Here is an 18,821-nt window from a genome sequence, read left to right as displayed (position 1 = left end):
AATAGTTAAGCTATGGTGTAGCTCAAGACCAAGAGTAACTGAGCAAGCATTAACTTATGGAATCTTAATAGTCACCTCATTGCTGAAGTAAAAAGGAAACCAAGAGGAAACTTAATAATATCAAAAGTTATTTTAAAGGGAGTTCACATTGGTTTGAAGGGTACTTTGCTTCACACACAATATCCACCTTTGTAAAGCCCAAGAAACCCATATTTGTAACATACGCACATCTTTATGGTTTTTAGAACATAAATCTTTAGAGCAGTATTATTTCTCCACAGATAAAAATTAAAATATTGAAAGTCTTTAGAAAAATAATAAAAGAAACCCTCCTGCAAACCAAAGGAAACTTGGAACTTTGCGTTAAGTGCCTATTTAGCTATAAAAGGGTCTGTGTGTGTTGTAATGAATGGAAAACCGATTTTACTGTATTCCATTTGTGAACATCTTGCAGCAACCTATTTCAGTATTAGAAAGATCATATATTAAAAATAATTTCTTCAGTCATCAATCTATACAAGTAAAAATGTAGTTTCTGTTAAATTAACACTTCATTAAAAAATCAAAATAAAAGCTCAACAAATACTTTTTATGTTGTACTCCAAGACAGGGGGAAAAATCAAAAATTTGAAGAACAGATTGCCAGTTATTCTATTCCATAACAGTTAAGTTTCTCAGTTCTTTTTTTCTTTTTTCTTTTGCTGAGCTCTCTGTCACTGGAAACATCTTAAACCAATTTCAACTGCTACACCTGAATAAACATGTTGTAAAAGTGTTTATGTATTGAAGTGGGTCAGTTCAAGGTATGGTATTTGGCTGGAACTTCTAATTTCTCTTTTTACAGCAAAAGGGCTGCCAGAAGGAGGAAGTCTGAGCTGAATTAATACATTTGTTACAGTGGAAGTAGAATGGAAACTGCTCTGACCACAAATCAAACTGCCTCTTTCATTTATGCCAGTGATAGAGTTTTTCTAAGAAATATAGACTCTGGCATAAAGCCACTGTTAGTTTGCATTTAAAAGAGAAACCTATATGCTTATTTGTTTAAGGTTTACTGCTTTGATTATTTGTAAGTTCTTTCTTGGGTAGGACTGAGTATAGTGTCATTCGTGAGGTGGAATGCCATTTTAATACTTGTGGGGACCGAACAGGTTTTGCCAATATGTTGTAGGACAACTGTTGAGGATCCTGATGCGGCCTGGACTGGAGCACACTTTTCTATTTAGCCAATACCTCCACATTTAAAGGACCTCTGTGTCTGTCCCAACAGCTGCACAGCCTCACATGACACAGTCTCATTTTCTGATGGTGGAAGGTCTCTGCACAATACAGTATACACAAAAGTGTTTATGCTGCCAAAATAAATTTTGTTAAGAGCAAGAGTTTATTTGCTAAAAAGCCATTGATGCTGTTTCAGGGACTTGTTTTCCTTTTCTTTCTTCTAAGGTGGGTCAGGCCTTATAGTGGACTGAGGTTGCTCCACAGTCTTTACTGAATAAATATTTTAAGAAAACATGCACATCTCCCATGGGGCAGAGCAGAGTCAGTCATGCACATACTAGTATTTCAAACCACATTATATATTACTCTTCAAAGATGGGTAATTCCTGTCTGTCAAGTAGAAAATTTGCATGAGTTTTAAGTAACTCTCAACTAAATTTACAACATAAGATTACATAGTTCATTCTCTTTGTGTGATTTTCATGGACCAATATCAGCGAATGGTTTGCTTCATATATATTATAGTATTAAAATATATTATTAGATCTTTGTGTTATATATAATATTTTTAGTGATTATTTTAAACTAGAGAGGATAATAAGAGTGAACTGTAAAAAGGAGAAATAATAATATGTAACTTCTAGATTATTGTGGAATCAAATAACACAAGGGAAACAGTAAAATGCCTAGCATATACATAGCAAGTGCTCCAAAACTTTTGGCATTAATATAATTATAAATGTTAGCATTATTACCCCAATGGGAGAGGTACTTTATTAACCTCTACTGCTAGTCCCTAGGACACCTTGACTTCTAACTCACTCCTCTACTGGCCCTTCTTCTCTGATGCACAGCCACACCAAGTGGCTCAGAAAGGTTAGAGATGAAGGTCGGTCTTCATTCCCTTCGGGCATTTTCCTCCTTTCTGAAAGACTCCAGGCTTGGTTTGCATCTTCTGAAATCCTTTCAGTAAACATCCAGTTGTGTCAAAACTCAGAAGGGGAGGAATTATGAAATTTTCATGTTTACCTCCAATTGAGAAAAAACTGGCACTTAAAACAAGTCCCCATCCCCAGCGGGGCTTCTGGAATGACCTTGGGAGAGCTTTAAGTAGAGCCCAGCTCTGTAAAGTCTGCTGGGCACAGGCCAGAGAGCAAGGAGGAGGCTATCAGCACTAATTAATGCTTGAAGGGCTCGAAAGAAGCTGGGGAAGTAGCAACATCCAGCCAGCCATTCAGCTTTTATCACTTAGAGGAAAATTATAGGGAACTTAATACAGAAGAGCCCATAGCTCATATTTTTGAAATTGTCACTCAATGTGGACATTTCCAGGCTGATGGTAGTCAACCTTCCCACTTGCAGTATTGCTGACTTCCAGGTCTGAGAACTCTGTTAGTAGAGGCAGACCGAGGGTGTTTTGTGGTGGAAGAATGATGCAAAATGCAAAACCAAGCATGAATAATTGTTTGTAATTGTAAACTCACGATGTTTATAAAGATATTTGGCCTGAAAAGAAAAGATTCTGATAATGTTTTAAAACTTTTTCCCCAAAGTACCCTCAGAATTCATTCATATCAGGTAAACTTGATCTTGTTTTTCATAAACCGTGTGATTGTGCATTGTGTTCTAGGACGCAGTATCAACGTCAAATCTGCTGGTCTGGTGGGGAGACATGGGCCTCAGTCAAAACAACCATTCATGGTGGCTTTCTTCAAGGCGAGTGAGGTACTCCTGCGATCCGTGAGAGCAGCCAACAAACGGAAAAACCAAAACCGCAGTAAATCCAGTTCTCACCAGGACTCCTCCAGAATGGCCAGTGCCGGAGGTAAGGTAACACCGGAGCAGAAATGCACAGAGTTATGGGGTCACATGTTGCAAATCAAGTAGCCGCCATAAATTTACTCTCTGGATATACCTTTATTTGGTTTATTAAATCATCCAGCAATATTTCTAGCATCCCCAGAATGTTTCATCAGTGAATCACTTGGTAATTCATTTTAAAATAAGTATGGCTGGCCTTGCTATGTTGAAAGATTCAGTTCAAATTAAAATCAAGCTGGCAGTAATAAAATTATGAAATGGCTACGTCAACAAAGTCTAGCCAAAAGTGAATTGCACAGCTTGCTGAGCTGACCTCCCCAGGACCTCTCAAATATGGATGGGTAGCCAGGTAAATTCAACATAAAAATGTTTCTTTAGTACTTAAAACAATACATGTGAATCAGGCAGTTTAAATTTTTTTCTGACAATAGAAGCAGGAATTAAGATAATTAAGATAATATTTATATTTCCATTAATTTTTGGAGGGCTATTATCTAGATAGTCTGCCGTGTGTGTGTGTGTGTGTGTGTGTGTGTGTGTGTGTGCATATACACACACACATATATATAAAATCTTACAATGAAATATTATAAACACACAATGGATCCAATGAGCTTGTAATTTAATCTATTGATTGGTAGAAGGATTATAAAAGTAAATTTGATCTAAATGCTTCTAACTGCCAAAATCTGAAGTGATTTCATTATATTATTTATGCCAATAAGTGCCTTGTTTAGTCCAGGCCACAGACAGATTTTTATAAGCTCTTTTTAGATAAAAATGATGGCTATTTTATGCCAAGAAATTATCTTTATCTCTAAACAATAAGTCTATTTAAAGGGGAAAAGTTACCGTAGCACTCAACTTAGTCTAACATGTTGGTTCATTTGTGAAATATGTGTTCTTCCATGTTAATGGTCACCACATGCGAGGCACAATAGATGAGCTGGCGGATAAAACAGATGTAATCCCTGCATATGGCTTTTTAGCAAATTAGGATGCTTAACTCTTTCGAAAAGACACATCCAGACAGTGTTTGCCATTATACCTGAACTCTTCATTCCCCTCCCCCCAATCACTTAAAACTGGTAAATCATATAAAAACACATAAGTTTTTGTTTGTTTGTTTTTACATCTGGGACTGTCAACAAAATGAATAAGTGGAATTCATTGGAAACTTCCTAAAGTATGGGCACTAGGAGAATACTGTTAGAAAGAAATCTATTTGGTGTATTTAACAACAGAAGCAAGAGGGAAGATTTCTTTATGGAAAAAAAACAACATTATACTGAATTACATGCTATGTATAGAGTGATGTGGTTTTTTGGTTTGTTTGTTTGTTTAATCTCCACCCAAGGACATGCTTATTGATTTTAGAAAGAAGGGAAAGGGAGGGAGGGAGGGAGGGAGAGGAGAGAGAGAGAAGAGAGAGAGAGAGAGAGAGAGAGAGAGAGAGAGAGAGACATCAATGTGAGAAACATTGGTCTGTTGCCTTCCAGTCCATACCCCAACCAGGGATCAAACCCACAACCTAGGCATGTGCCCTGACCAGGAATCAAACCTGAAACCTTTTGGTGTATGGATGACACTCCAACCAACTGAGCCACACCAGCCAGGGCTAGAGCGATGTTTTAAAATAATTATCCAACAAATAAGTTTAACCATCTTTTTCACTTGAAAATAAAACATGATAGTAGTGCCTCATTACCAATCTATTTTATAAAGATCTTCACAAGATATTTAGTTTGGCAAAAATTGTAATTGGTTAATATGAAAGCTGGGGAAAAACAACTTTCTAAGACCTTCCCTTCCTTGTAAATACTCCCCTGTCAAAGTTGTATATTTTTCTTTTCATGTAGAATGGTCTGAAATTGGTTGAAATGTTTTTAATTTAATGTAGCAGACTGCATTAAGAAAAAGGTTTGTTAAAACTTGAATAGAATAGTAAATACTTTTTGAGGAGACTACAAGGGGAAAAGCCCAAGTCCTGTACTTATTATTGAGCTCATAACATCTCTGGCAGAGGCGTTCTAGAGACCGAAATCATCAAAGTCCTTTTCCCCATTGGTGAGCTCTGTTTATCTTCTCTTCCTGACCACAAGTAACAAATGTACTTCTATACCGAGAGATGAATAAAACATATGGGGCAGAAATCACGTAAGTTTTCACCAGTTTCCTAACACCATTTAGAGCACAAAATTATTCTAATATAGACCAATATTTTCTCTTTTAAAAGTTTGTCATTGGCAACCATTTCTGTGAAATATGTGGTAGATGGTTTTGGAACGAGTTCATATTTTGATAATAAAAAGGAAGAAAGTAGCTGGTTTGTGTCTATGAGACTTAACCTTTCAATAGGTACTAATCAAGCAGACGGGAAAAAACTCTTACGGAATTTGACCTAAAAGACAGGGCTTTAAGGAAAGGGAATGCTAATATAAACACAAAATTTGATATGTAGGAGACTTGAAATGCTAGTGAAATTTTAAAATTATCCAAATATAAATAATAAATGTTGTAATAGTACTAGGCTTTTACAATAAAATACTGTGCAAAGACTCCATGGCTAAGAAAGGAAGGAGGAGTGTTTTAGTAGATGTTTGCCTGATTGCATTTTTTTTTTTTTCAGGACAAATCATTAAATGTTGACAGCCTCAATTAGTGAGGAGAATTAAAACCCAGGTTATTATTGCTGTGTTTACCCCACTTCTTTCCTATTTCAAAGATTCTTGCCTTATGATTTCTTAATACCCCTTTATTCTTGCATACTCCTATGGGAGAGCCTAGGACCATGTCTAGCATATAACAGAAACCACCAAAATACTTGGTGTTTAAGTTAATGTGTTGACTGTATGGGAAAACCTAACCCCCTCTTCAGGTTAAAATACACTGAACCGCAGCTCCCAGGTTTTCTGCAGAAACTATCCCTCTTTGTTCCTCTTTAGTTTTTTGGCAAGAAGATTGAGCAGACATGTTATGGGAGAAATAGCCTGTTTCATGATGAGGCAGTACAGTGGATGTTTATTTGAATTTGGGTGTGGGGGGAAGAAAATGGAGGCAATAGCTAAATTTTAGGTTAGCCATTCTTTAAGATATAAAGGCACCAGGTTGGTAAAAATTTTAAAGAACCTACTGAGAGCAAGATGCTGTCCTATATCGGTGCCAACAAGAATAGAGCATTAAGAATTTTGAAAAAACTAAAAGGCCAAAAGGCAAGTCCTGGTTCACTGCAGAACTCCTTGGTAAGATTACTTATTGTGTGCCCCATACCAGAGATTTTTGAAGGCGAATCCAGTTATTGGTGACCCTGCCCTACACCCTGGTGATTTCTTAGGACACTTTCTTTCCAAAAGTGATTATAATGAAAGCATTGTGCACTTACTCTAACTCTGACGGCACTATCTCTTGCCTAGTGAATGCAATGTAAAGTAATACCTCTTGGACAAACATATTAATCAAAACCAGAAAGAACAATTAATTGGAATTAATTGTTTAGAATATTTTATGTACTTGATATACACTTTCATTGTTTAAAAATAATCAAGTCATAAGTAAGGTTAGAATTAATTTGATCAATTAATCCTTTTGAGATAGGTTACCCCGATATCAACAGGGTACGTGTACTTCCAAACCTTTTCTTCCACAGATAGTCTCTTTTGGAGAATATATTTTTGTTATGTGTTTTTAACTACATGATTGATATATTTTATGTATTTTTAAGGACTTTTTAAAGAGAAGTTTTAGTTAGGTTCATAACAAAATTGAAAGGAAGGTACAGATTTCCCATGCACTCCTTTCCACTCATGCATAGTCTCCCCCATTATCAATATCACTCACCAGAATGGCATATGTGTAACCAAAGATGACCCCACATTGACACTCCATAATCACCCAAAGTCTATAGTTTACCTTAGGGTTCTCTCCTGGTGTTGTACATTCTGTAAGTTGGGACAAATCTAAAATGATATATATACTTTGTTATAATATCACATAGAGTATTTTCACTGCCCTAAGAATCCTCTGTCCTCTGCTTATTCATCCCCCACTTCTCCCTAGCAACCACCAATCTTTTTATTGTCTCCATAGTTTTGCCTTTTTAAGAATGCTATATCCTTGTTTTATCTATTTTTTTTTAACAATATGTCTCCACCATCTTTCAAATTGGTGATCTCATTCTTGGTGACCTCTACTGCAATATAGTCAATAGTGCTTGTGAGAGGTTATTTAATCATATCACTCTTAAAAAGGACATTTGGTTCTTTCTAAATCAGGGCTCTCAAAATCAATGAAAATCCTTCAAGACTGCACATATAAGAATACATCTAATCCACATGATTTCTATAGTAATTAACACTAAAAGCCTATGTCTATACCCTGAGTTATGCAAAACTTTGGAAATCCCTCCTAAAACAACAATTATTTTGGTGCTTATAATATCTAGCTCACTCTATCTACCTACCTATCTATCATCTACATATCATTCTATCACTTAATCCTGGGTTCAATCCTTACTAGTTGTATAATCTTGGACAATATATGTCACCTCTATTTGCCTCTGTTTCTTCATAGATAAATTGAAAATTTTAACGGTACCTGCCCCATAGGGTAAGGTTACATAGGTTGTGAGGGTTAAATGAATTAATATGTGTAAAGAACTGATAACCATGGTACATGCTTATTATGGTATTAATCTTTAATAGTTAGATTAAACTAATTAACACTATAAGAACCTAAGCTAGTGCCCTAGTACAGCCTGGAAGACTTCATAAGGCACTTATTTGAGACTAGACATTTTCCAGAAATGGAGGGGTAGATGAAGCCTTTTCAGACTGATATGCATAATTATAGAGCCAAGTACCAGTGTCAAATGGCTGGGTGTGCAAGTATTCCTGTGTGAGAGGAGTGTTATATCAGCGAGAAAATGATGATGAAACCAAGTCATAAAGGGTAGGTATGTGATGATAAGGAGCTATGGTGTCTTCATATAGGCATTCAGAAAAGGAGAGTCATAATCAGATATGCATTTTTGAGAGTTAAATTTGGTATCAGAGTGAAGAGTGGAATGCCAAGGGAGGAAACTGAAATCCCAAATATGATTAGGGGCTTAGTCCAACACCTCATGCAATAAAAATTATAGATTGGAGAGAGGGGAAGTGGAAAGCAAAACATGTGGAATGAGGCCAACCGGGACTGAGTGAAAACGGGACTCTGGAGATGGGAGTGTCAAGTATAAGTGGAAGGCATAGGAAAAGATGTAGATATGAGCCCAAATTGTTAGATGTAACCTATGACTTGACAGTACCATAGAAACAGAGGAAGAGAAAAACATCAGAGAGAGAGACTCCAGTGGGAACATCAACACTTCAAGAATCCAGAGAAAAAGCAATTTTATGAAAGAGACCAAAGACTGATAGAGATGTAGGAGAGCAGGGATAAAGTGTTATCCTAGAGTAAGTTACCAGAAGAGGATGTTGTAGTAGGAGGTAACCAAATGTGAAAAGGGCTTCCAAGCAGTTAACTAGTCTAGAAATTGGTCAATTTAGTGAGGCTTTGTGCACTGATTTAATGAAGGATACGAGGGAGGAAGAGAAAATCAAGAAACTTACTAAATTTTCTGGCTTGGGCCACTAGATTACTGGTGATCCTGTTTATCAAAATAGTAAACATCAAAGGAGTGAAGTCAGAAATTAAAACAGTGAGTAGGAGGCATCTGGGAAACTTGCATTTAGAGATGTCTGGAAGGCAGTTTGAAACTCAGGTTTGTGGACAGGTTTTTAAGTCAATGAGCTCTAAGGTGAGAAGGTTGGATCCTAGGTGCTTTGCTAAACACGTGAAGCAAACACTCTAGATAATTACTGTTTTGAGATGTCTGTTTTGCATCACACATTCAAACAAAGAAAAAAACAGTTATTCCTACACAAGTAAATAACACTAATTCCTACTGTGTTGTGCAAACATTCAAGTGAGGAGTTCACTGGATTTTGAAATTCCTCATCTTTGGGGGGAATTGTTATTGTTTTGGGTTTATCATGAATTTCTCTATTCCCAAGGCCAAATAAAAAATTTACCATTTCTGCTTCTTTACCTCTTCTTGTATCCTCATTGATTTGTCATTTCCAGTTTCTATAAATTAATTAAAATCCTGATGCTGTAGATGCTGACTTCCTTTTCCTTTGGGGAACTAAGCATGGGAATGCTAAAATCTTGGCTTTTACTTTGAAACACAATATCTTATCATATTTGGTTTAAGCAATTGATGTGCTTAAATGTTAAACTCTATTTTGGGTTTTTTCCCATTTTTTGTTTGTTTGTTTTGTTACAGATTTATCTATATTTCATTTCTTAAAGAGGCTAATACTAAATTTTAAAGAAAAAGAAACCCATATTGGTAACTAGATATTTTTGGACTTGATTTTCTTTTGTACCCTTCAGAGATAGGCTAGCCTATATTTATTTATTTGGTTGCTTTTTTCAGGAATGAGTGGACAGACTATTGAAGCTCTCTGTAGACCTCAGAAATTTTTTAACTACTTTTAATCACCAGGTATTTTATTTTTTTGTAATTTTTTTTCTAGAAAAAAATAATTTAAAAAATCAAACTAAGAAAAATTGAATTTTTACTCTTTTCAGAAATTGACTACAAAGAAATTAGCATAAAATATTTAACAGTGCTTTAAATATTTTGGCACTGACTTCCCAATATTATTACCATAAAGATACAAAACAAATAAATGCTATATTTATGATATCTGCATTGTGATTGAGGAATGTTAGCAAATTTTTCTAGTATGTGCTGTGGCACCAAAACATTTTGGTAATTTCTGGTGCAACTTTTCATTTGTGGGCAGGTTCATCAACAGTAGCATTATGTTCATTTTATTTTAATATTTGAAAGGCTGCCAATCAGTATTTTTTAAAGATATAAATCTAACTTCCCTGCCCTTCCTCCCTCAGTTATTCAGCCAACCGTTTATAGAAAACCTAACTGCAGACTTTGCTGGTTTGGGTACAACATTTACTTCACTCAGTATCCATTAATTTTTATTTCTGACAGAATAAGCATATGGTCCTAACGCTCTATGAAATCAGACTCTTGGAACCAGATTCTGTTATAAATTTCATTGCTCGTTACCTTTATGCGATGTTACATTATATACATCACTTAGCTTGCATGAAAAGCTGCATACATGGAACAGATATATTTTGACATTTAAGTTTTACTTTATTTTTTTTTTATAAAAATGGAATTCAAATAACCACATACATAGTTTATGGCTCTTTACACATACTTGTATGTGTCATTGGCTACAATGTCGTTATTCATATCCAGCGTTTTTAATTAAGACAAGGACAAAAGAATAAATATTTCCCATATTGTCTAATGCAGGAGTTGGTGAAGTACGAGCCAAATTCAGTTTTGTACGGCCCAATTGCTAAGAATGTTTTTTACGTTTTTTAATGTTTGAAAAAGATTCCAAAGAAGAATAATACTTTGTTTCATGTAGAATTCATATAAAATACAAATTTCAGAATCCATAAGTCAAGTTTTATCCATTCACTTATATATTGTCTCTGGGTGCTTTCAAGTTATAGCAGCAAAGTTGAGTGTTCCAAAGGATACCCCATAGCCTAAAATATTGACTGTCTGTGTTTTTTAAAGAAAATGTTTGCTGACCCCTGGTCTAATGCATAGCTGGCTTTTTAAAAAATCCTAAATATCAAGAAGTTTATGCAATCAAACTAATACTATAACTGTTTTTTTTTTCTTTTCTCTAAAAATGATACAGGAGCTTGCCCATTTCATCTTGTTTTACATAGAGTTATAGGAGGCTTGTCCATTCTGTGCTCTTCTGATTGAGAAGTTTACCCAGAGAATGAGTGCTGGGTCTCAAATAAATTCTCTTTCCTCCATCTCCCATCATTATCAACATATTTAATTTGTTTTAATGAAGGTAATTGCACAGTAGGAATAAGTCTGAATTAGAAGGCAAAATGTCTCTAGGTTTAAAATTTAATCATTATCTTGTTTTCTAGACTGACGTTAAATAAATAAGGAGTTGAAGTAACTGTGAAAGGAGATGACAGGGCCCAGTAAGACAGGCTCCGTGGATCTTTGATGTGCCTACATTTTCTTTAGAGGTGGAGGATAATTACACTGAAAGGTGATATCTCATGACAGACTGCTTCGCATAGTAAACTGCTACATTGGTTTGCCAGAGATGACTGTCAGAGTGAATGCAGCATTTATTTCTAGGGAAAAAAAAACTTAGCTGTCTTCTTTGAAAATAAATTATTTTGCTGGCTCCCTTACCCTAAAATTTCCCCTCTTTCTTATTTTGTGTTGGAAAAAAATCAAAATGGGTTGATTTTTAAAATACGTTTGGTGCAAGGTGTGAACAAATTTTAAGATAATATTGAAAGATTTTCTGTAAAGTTATCTGTTTCTTCTGTATTTTGTTTTTTTCCAGAAACAAGATCGGGGTTCTCCGTTTATCCTTAAATCTTTTAAACAATTTTTAAAAGTTATGGGTTTTTCAGGTTATATTCCAAAATATGTAATCGAAATAATATATTTCATTTGCTTCAAATAATTTGTGAAACACTCTGAGGAATTCATTCATTAATGCCTCCAAGAATTATTGAGTACCTACTGTATGCCAGACACTGTTCCTGACACAGAGATATACCAGTGAACCAAACGGAACCAAATGAGATTTTTTACCCTTGAGGAGTTGACATAGTAGGAAATAGACAAGAACCAATGCACATAATAAATGAGTAAATGGCATAGCACATTAAAGGGGAGAGAGACCAGGAATATTAGGGTGTTGGTTTAAGGAAGTCAGTGGAGGCCTCATTGACAAGAACTGAACAAGCTATAGGCATTAGGTATATAGATATGCAAGGGAAGAGCATTTCAGGAAGAAGGGACAGTGAGAGCAAAGACCCTAAGGCAGTGATGGGCAACCTTTTGAGCTTGGTGTGTCAAACTTCGCCAAAAAACTGAGCATAACTTGGGTAGTGTGTCACTTTGAGGAAAAAAACATTATTTCGCGATATTTATAGTTTAAATAACATAAATGTATAATTGTTATATATAATTGTATTTAATAAACCAAAAACTAAATATTTAGTGCTGACACGCGTGTCAGAGGTTCGCCATCACTGCTAAGGTGACAGAAAGCTGACCTGTGCATGAAACAGCAAGGAGGTGTCATGGCCATACTGGAGTGAAGGAGAGGAGGAGGAGTGGAAAATGCATCAGAGAAGTAATGGGGCCTTATAAGGCATGTGAGGATATTTCATTCTTATGGGTATGGAGCACCATCCTGGGACATTTTGCTGGGGAGTGATATGATTCAATTGACTTATTAAAAGGTCTACTTGGCTGCTTTGTTGTAGGGGAGCCAGGCAGAACAGGGAAAATATTATTGAGGATATTGCAGTAATTCAGGTGAAAGATGACGGTGCCTTGGACAAGGAACAGTCATGAAGGTGGTGAGAGAGGGTGTATTTTGGTGCTATTTGAAGGCAAAATGTGTAGGATTTCCTGAAAGATTGGATGTGGAAGAGAAAAAAAGAAATATTTTTATTTTACTCCAAATTGTGTGTTTTTTTAATGTTTTTATTTAAGGAATGTTATAAAACTGGGAAACTGCCATCAGTTAAGAACAGGGAGGTCTACCAGTAGGACAGATTTGGGGAGGATGATCAAATGGTCAACTTTGGGTATCCTGAGTTTAACATATTTATTAAAATAAAATCAACTCAGTATGATCCCAATTGGTACTTTCCCACTGTCTACTTCATGGATGATGTTGAAAAATATTGTATGAATATTTAATACATATAAATATATTAAGTGCTACTATAATATGCACAAATTAATGAATAAGCATTCATTGAGCAGCTAGGCATATGCTGTGCACCATCACATAGGGAGTCTAACCAAATTCTTGTTAGAGCCCCAAAAGGTAAATGCTATTGTCTACATTTTATAGAAGAAGAAACTCAGAACAAGTAGCTGAGTAACTTCACATGTTTAGCAAGTTGCTTTAGCTTTAAGATTCAAACTCATATTTTACAACTTCAAATATAGCTTCTTTTTTATTAGTGACCTCACCAAAGAAATAGTAGTATACGCAATAAGCTGCCATCTGTTTAAAATCTGATTTTTGTCTTCAGATTATAATACAAGCGAACAAAAGCAAGCCTGTAAGAAGCATGAACTCTATGTGAGTTTCCGGGACCTGGGATGGCAGGTAAGAATGATCAATCAATTCAAGTGTTCTTTTCTGCTTTATGATAAATCCTGAGTTCCTTGTAACCTTTGTCAGTAAATTTTCCAATACAGTAATCAGTTATTTTAACCAGACTATTCAGTATGTGGATTATCCACATTATTTTTTCTCCATTATTCTTTCAGCATAAAAACATAATTATTAGATTTTATAGTAAAAATAAAAAAAACTATGTTGAAGAAGAAAGGATATTTATAATATTTAGAAAGTGAAAAAAAGGTTTATTCTTTAAGTATTTCAAACTTTTGATTTTAATACTATTTTTTTTCAGATTAACTAAAGCAATTCTCTTTGTCCCCAATGGTCCCAAACTATCAGTCTAAGAAACAGAATTCTTGACTTTATTGTCTCTGTCATTAAGAAAAAATTTTTTTTCAGACAAAGTTGTTTTTCTGCACTTCAAACTTATTGCTGTCTTTCACATATGATTAGCTTCATAAACATATGATTAGCTTCATCAATAGGGCGAGGAGGAGAATTTAACCAATAGAGTTTTTAATAATTCTATGTAGTAATAATTTAAATTAAAGTTTTTTAGATTATATTATTCTATTACAATGGTTCTCAAATTTTACATTTGGGCCAATTTTTACCTCTCTAGGGGAAAAAATAGAGCAATTATGACATATGTCAATTTTTTAGCTTCCTAAAAAATTTCATGTGCAGTTTTGGAAGTTGCTTCAATTCATTTCTTCTAAAGAGTCTATAAAGCTAATACATGAATGAAAAAAACAAAAACAGTACAAGAAACAAATATTAAAGCTTTCGGAGGTTGCCAAGTTTCAAAACCAGGAATGAGTTATTAAGAAGTAATGAGAATTATCTCAAGTTTATACTTTTTTTTTTGGTCTGGTTCACTTGAACTTTCCAGAGTTCATCATTTCCTGTTTAAAGAATATTTAGAATATTATTTCATGATTATGGTTTTATTCATGAATGCATGGATTTATACATACTATGAATATAGTACATAGCAACCTCTTGGGAGAAATTACAGAGGACATTTTCTTGTGAAAATATTTATATATTTTTGTGAATGTCAACTTAAAAATAAATCAAGGGCTTGGGGGAGGCTATCCTATTAGACTAATTATTGGACCAAGAAGAGAAAGAAACCTATCCAGATTTATATATATTTGAGTATTTTTAAGAATTATATTTTTATATTACTTTTTTCTCCTTTTTTGTGCATTTTAGGACTGGATTATAGCACCAGAAGGATATGCTGCATTTTATTGTGATGGAGAATGTTCTTTTCCACTCAATGCCCATATGAATGCTACCAACCATGCCATAGTTCAAACTCTGGTATGCTTTGTTTTTGTAGGATTGAAACTGGTTTAAGATGAAAACTTCATATAAAATTATTTTAACAGAAAGCATCCATTGGTAGTTATCAGTGCATTATCTTCTCTTCTCAAATTCGTTTGGCACTTTTTAGAGCCAAAGTAACAAATTATGGGTATAGTCAGGAAATTCAGGCTGGTTTAAAGATGAATCCTGATTCCATTAGGGAAGGATTCAGCTAGGTAAGTTGTAATCACATGATGTGTTCATTCTGCGATTGCTTCACTATGCAACATGACTAACCACACAGGTTCCCAGTGACTTATTTCTAACCTAACAATTCATTAGTAATTATTGCAAAAACATTGAATAATAGCTGTAGTGAATTTCATCTAAAGACTTTTACTCTAATTATTTAAGGATGCTCTATAACACACTGTGACATTATGAAAGTTCTTTAATGTAGAATATAAGTAGAAGTTACATTTCCATTTCTTAATACCTTTTTTACCTTTAAGATGAAAAATAATCTTCATTTTTTTCCTCTTTCCAGACTCATGAAATCAAATAGTGACTTAATCTGTAATATATTGCCTAGGCTTATTTTTGTGAAAAATATAGTGAGATGTTGATTCCATGGTCTTTAAGTGTCTGTACTCTATTTAATGAGCTCATGAAACCTCTTTAAGAGTCTGATGTACCTGCTCTATGGCAGAGGGACAAACTCTGGAAGACTTAGTGACAGGCTCCTAGAAGGTTCAATAGACTATGTGATATTATTGCAAATTAATGTGAGGGTTAATGTGAAAATTTTAGCTATTGTAATTAGGAGAGAAGAAAAGGAAAAAAAAAATATTTGAGACTCCAGACTTACTGATGGGAATGGGGTTATTTGGTGAATGGCAGTAAGAGAGCAGTAGCTATTGGGCAAAAAAAAAAAAAAAAATAAAAAAACAAGTAAAATAATCTATCTTAGTGGATGAGGCTTGTTTATGACCAAAAAAAAGAATAACTATTAGAATTTGTGAGGAGTTGACTCTTCAGGAGGTTACCTTTTTTTTTTTCTTCAAAATTAATTGAAAATTGAAAGCTGATGAAAAGAGTAGCTCAGTTTCCTTCTGAATAAAGAATGGGGTGTCTATATTGATAGATTAAATTCTTGAATGCCCATTATGCTGTTGTCGTCACTGACTTCCGATGTACTATCAAATAGCTAGACACCAAAGACACGTCTATGACAACTAGAGCTTGGGCATTGGCAAAAACTTTGGAAAGAAATGTGGTGTAAGAGAAGCAGAGAGATAAAACAAAATACGTATTTTGAAAGGTAGTCACTTATACATTTTCTTCTTTTTCTGAGTCTTGACCAATGAGATTGCTTCCTTCCATACCGTATGCAAAGTATAGAGAAAATTCCTGGAGGAATTTTAAGGGTTGATATGCTTTCATCTTTGCTATCTGTACAGATAAGTAGTTCATGATACAGGACAACTTTTCTGGGGGGTCTGGAGCAGGTATGCTCTGTAAGGATGAATGTTTGTATTCAAACACCCACTGGTAAAAGAAAAATAAATGCTATGAAGTCTAGCCTTTTATCCATGTCTATGAGAATTCACGTTGACTGAGAGCTGACCATACAGAGAACAATGCTGCTGATTCATGCCCTGAAGGTTTAGCCATGATCTCTGTGTTTCTGTAGTGTCAGAGAGGGCAGCCACTATCAGCTTATAAAAAATGACGCTTAATTTCTCAGAAACTTCTTTGCCTCTTTTTTTTTTTTTTTTAAATTTCTTTATTGATTAAGGTGTCACATATTTGTCCTCATCCCCCCATTCCCATCCCACCCCTCTTTGCCTCTTATTACTCTCATTCTAATGACTCAGAAAGTAGACTTTTGCTTCCTGTGATACATATCTAATGTATGAACATTTCCCTCAAGCGAAGCAATGCTTATTTATTGAAAAAACTGTCAAATACAACCCTTTCTCTCATTTCCCTTTTTCTTCTTATAAATATACTAGAGGCCTGGTGCATGGATTTGTGCACCATTGGGGTCCTTTGGCCTTGCCTGCACCCTCTCACAATCCAGGACCCCTAGGGGGATGTCAGATAGCCAGTTTCAGCCTGATCTCCGCAGGCCCGATCTAGACAGGAGGGAGCCCGATCCTGTGCATTGAGCATCTGTCTCCTGGTGGTCAGTGTGCATCACAGCTACCAGCTGGTCATCTGGTCGTCCAGTCATATGGTCACTTAGGCTTTTTTATATATAGATATTTACATATTGTCAGCTTTTGGGGCTATAGTGTAGAAGGCAGTGTCGAAAAACAAACATTAAAAAAAATCTGATGTGCACTTGGAACAAGACCCCGCTCTGCACCACTGTCCTGGGGTGTGGGATATAAGTCATCACAGACCTTGAAGCGTCCATGGGAAGTTTGATGTTTTCCCCCTGGCATTGTGCACTCTCTCTGTTTGTTCTGTGAAGGACATGAAACAAGAAGACAAGCATGTTTGTTGTTAAAGGAGAGCATGTTTGTGACTAATACGTTTGAGAAACCATTCAAGAACAATCCTTTTTTATTTTTTTATTTTAAGCAAATGCTTCATGAGGCTGCCAAGCTCCATTGAAATGGGGTGATCAATCACGTATGTGCGTGTTATGGAAGATAAAACTGATGAGGGACACAAGCTGCATCTGAAATTTGTAAAAACTATCCAACTTTTAGTTTTGTGAGGTCTTAGGAAATTTCAAGTTCATGTCAGATCACCTCATTTTTTCTGCTGTTTCTGTCCATATGCAGGGCTCTTATATCATTTCAGCCAGGACATTGTACAGCCAAACTCTAGGAGGCTATATTTGCTTTTTGTAGATCCCTCCGGACTCATCAATGGGACTTCCCATAAACCCCTCTGAGGGAAGGACTAGGGTAGTTGGGTGGGAACAGGGGAACCAGCTCCTGGCTCCTTGCTCAGACCATAGGCAGACTGCCAGTCTGATCAAAATGAGAATAAACCCTTTATTTAAGAATTTCACTTTCCATGTACAGCCACCTTTTTTAGGCTTCTGGGGGGATGGATATTCAATTCGTAAAATATTTAGGCTTTTTACTTCTGATTTAGCTTAGCCTGCATTTTAGAGGTTGTCTAAGGGAGAAAGAAAGTAAAAGGATATTAAACTCTAACCAATCTGCTAAATAATTCTGTGAAGAGTTGAAATCATAGCTTTAAACTTTAAGGCAAATATTGGGTTATACCTGGAGTTTATTTTGCTGTTATATTTAAGTTTCCTTTACAATGGAAAATGAAGAGTTGACATAATTTTGATGACTTATTGTTTAATTATCCCTTTGAAATAATTCTTAGATCTGAATTTTCCTACAGTCCAATTGTGTGGCTTTACTGATTTGCATTTATAACTTCTGTATTTCTCATGAAGTAAATAGAAGTCATTTTAACCAAAAGCAACTCAGTTCTAGCTGCCATGTTCTTTTCCCCAGGAAAATTTTCACTGGTTTCTCCATATAAGGTATTTGCCTTAGCTGTCTGAACATTTTTCAAGACCCCAACACATAATTAGAACTGCTGGGTTGATTCTAGGTGTCAGTGCTTAAGAACACATCCTTTATTGCCAGCCACCCCAGCTACTGAACACAAAGAGAATAGTGAAGGGTGTGCTTGATGGTGAGTGATAAGACAAGCATAACCATTTTAAAGCTGCAGACAAAATATTTACCTTATTTCTTAAAGAAACAAAACATTTTTTCTTTCCCAGGTTCATCTGATGTTTCCTGACCACGTACCAAAGCCTTGTTGTGCTCCAACCAAATTAAACGCCATCTCTGTGCTATACTTTGACGACAGCTCCAATGTCATTTTGAAAAAATACAGAAACATGGTAGTGCGCTCCTGTGGCTGCCACTAATATTAAGTCATAATGGAAATAAGAAAAAAGATCTGTATTAAGGTTTATGACTACAATAAAAAGTATACTTTCAGACAAAAGGAGAATTTTGTAAAATTAGTCTGGCTCATTTCATCTCTACCTATGTACAATATCATGTATATAGTCACTTTTATTTATTTAAAGGTATATATTCTCCTTTATGGATGCCTTATCAATAAAATCTATTTTATAGGTCACTACATTAAACAATAGATTGCCCAGTCTAACTTTCAATGAGGTATGTTAAG

The 18,821-nt window shown here is 35.2% G+C and overlaps 1 protein-coding gene across 2 annotated transcripts in view; it reads left to right on the top strand.

The window, feature by feature from the left end:
• BMP5 (bone morphogenetic protein 5) overlaps positions 1 to 18,552 on the top strand; it is a 114,553-nt gene extending 96,001 nt beyond the window's left edge. The window contains exons 4-7 of one of the 2 annotated variants that reach the window (XM_008155627.3): positions 2,852 to 3,046; positions 13,228 to 13,304; positions 14,541 to 14,651; positions 18,403 to 18,552. In XM_008155627.3, the coding sequence (XP_008153849.1) occupies positions 2,852 to 3,046; positions 13,228 to 13,304; positions 14,541 to 14,651; positions 18,403 to 18,552 (533 nt within the window). The remainder of the gene's footprint in view (positions 1 to 2,851; positions 3,047 to 13,227; positions 13,305 to 14,540; positions 14,652 to 18,402) is intronic. The other variant, XM_054722191.1, reaches the window with a different exon arrangement.
• The last annotated feature ends 269 nt before the right edge of the window (positions 18,553 to 18,821 follow it).

This window comes from Eptesicus fuscus, chromosome 10, assembly GCF_027574615.1.
Source record: "Eptesicus fuscus isolate TK198812 chromosome 10, DD_ASM_mEF_20220401, whole genome shotgun sequence".
NCBI classification, from domain to species: domain Eukaryota; kingdom Metazoa; phylum Chordata; class Mammalia; order Chiroptera; family Vespertilionidae; genus Eptesicus; species Eptesicus fuscus.
The sequence above is the reverse complement of the archived record's forward strand: the minus strand, read 5'-3'. Positions and strand labels throughout refer to the sequence as shown.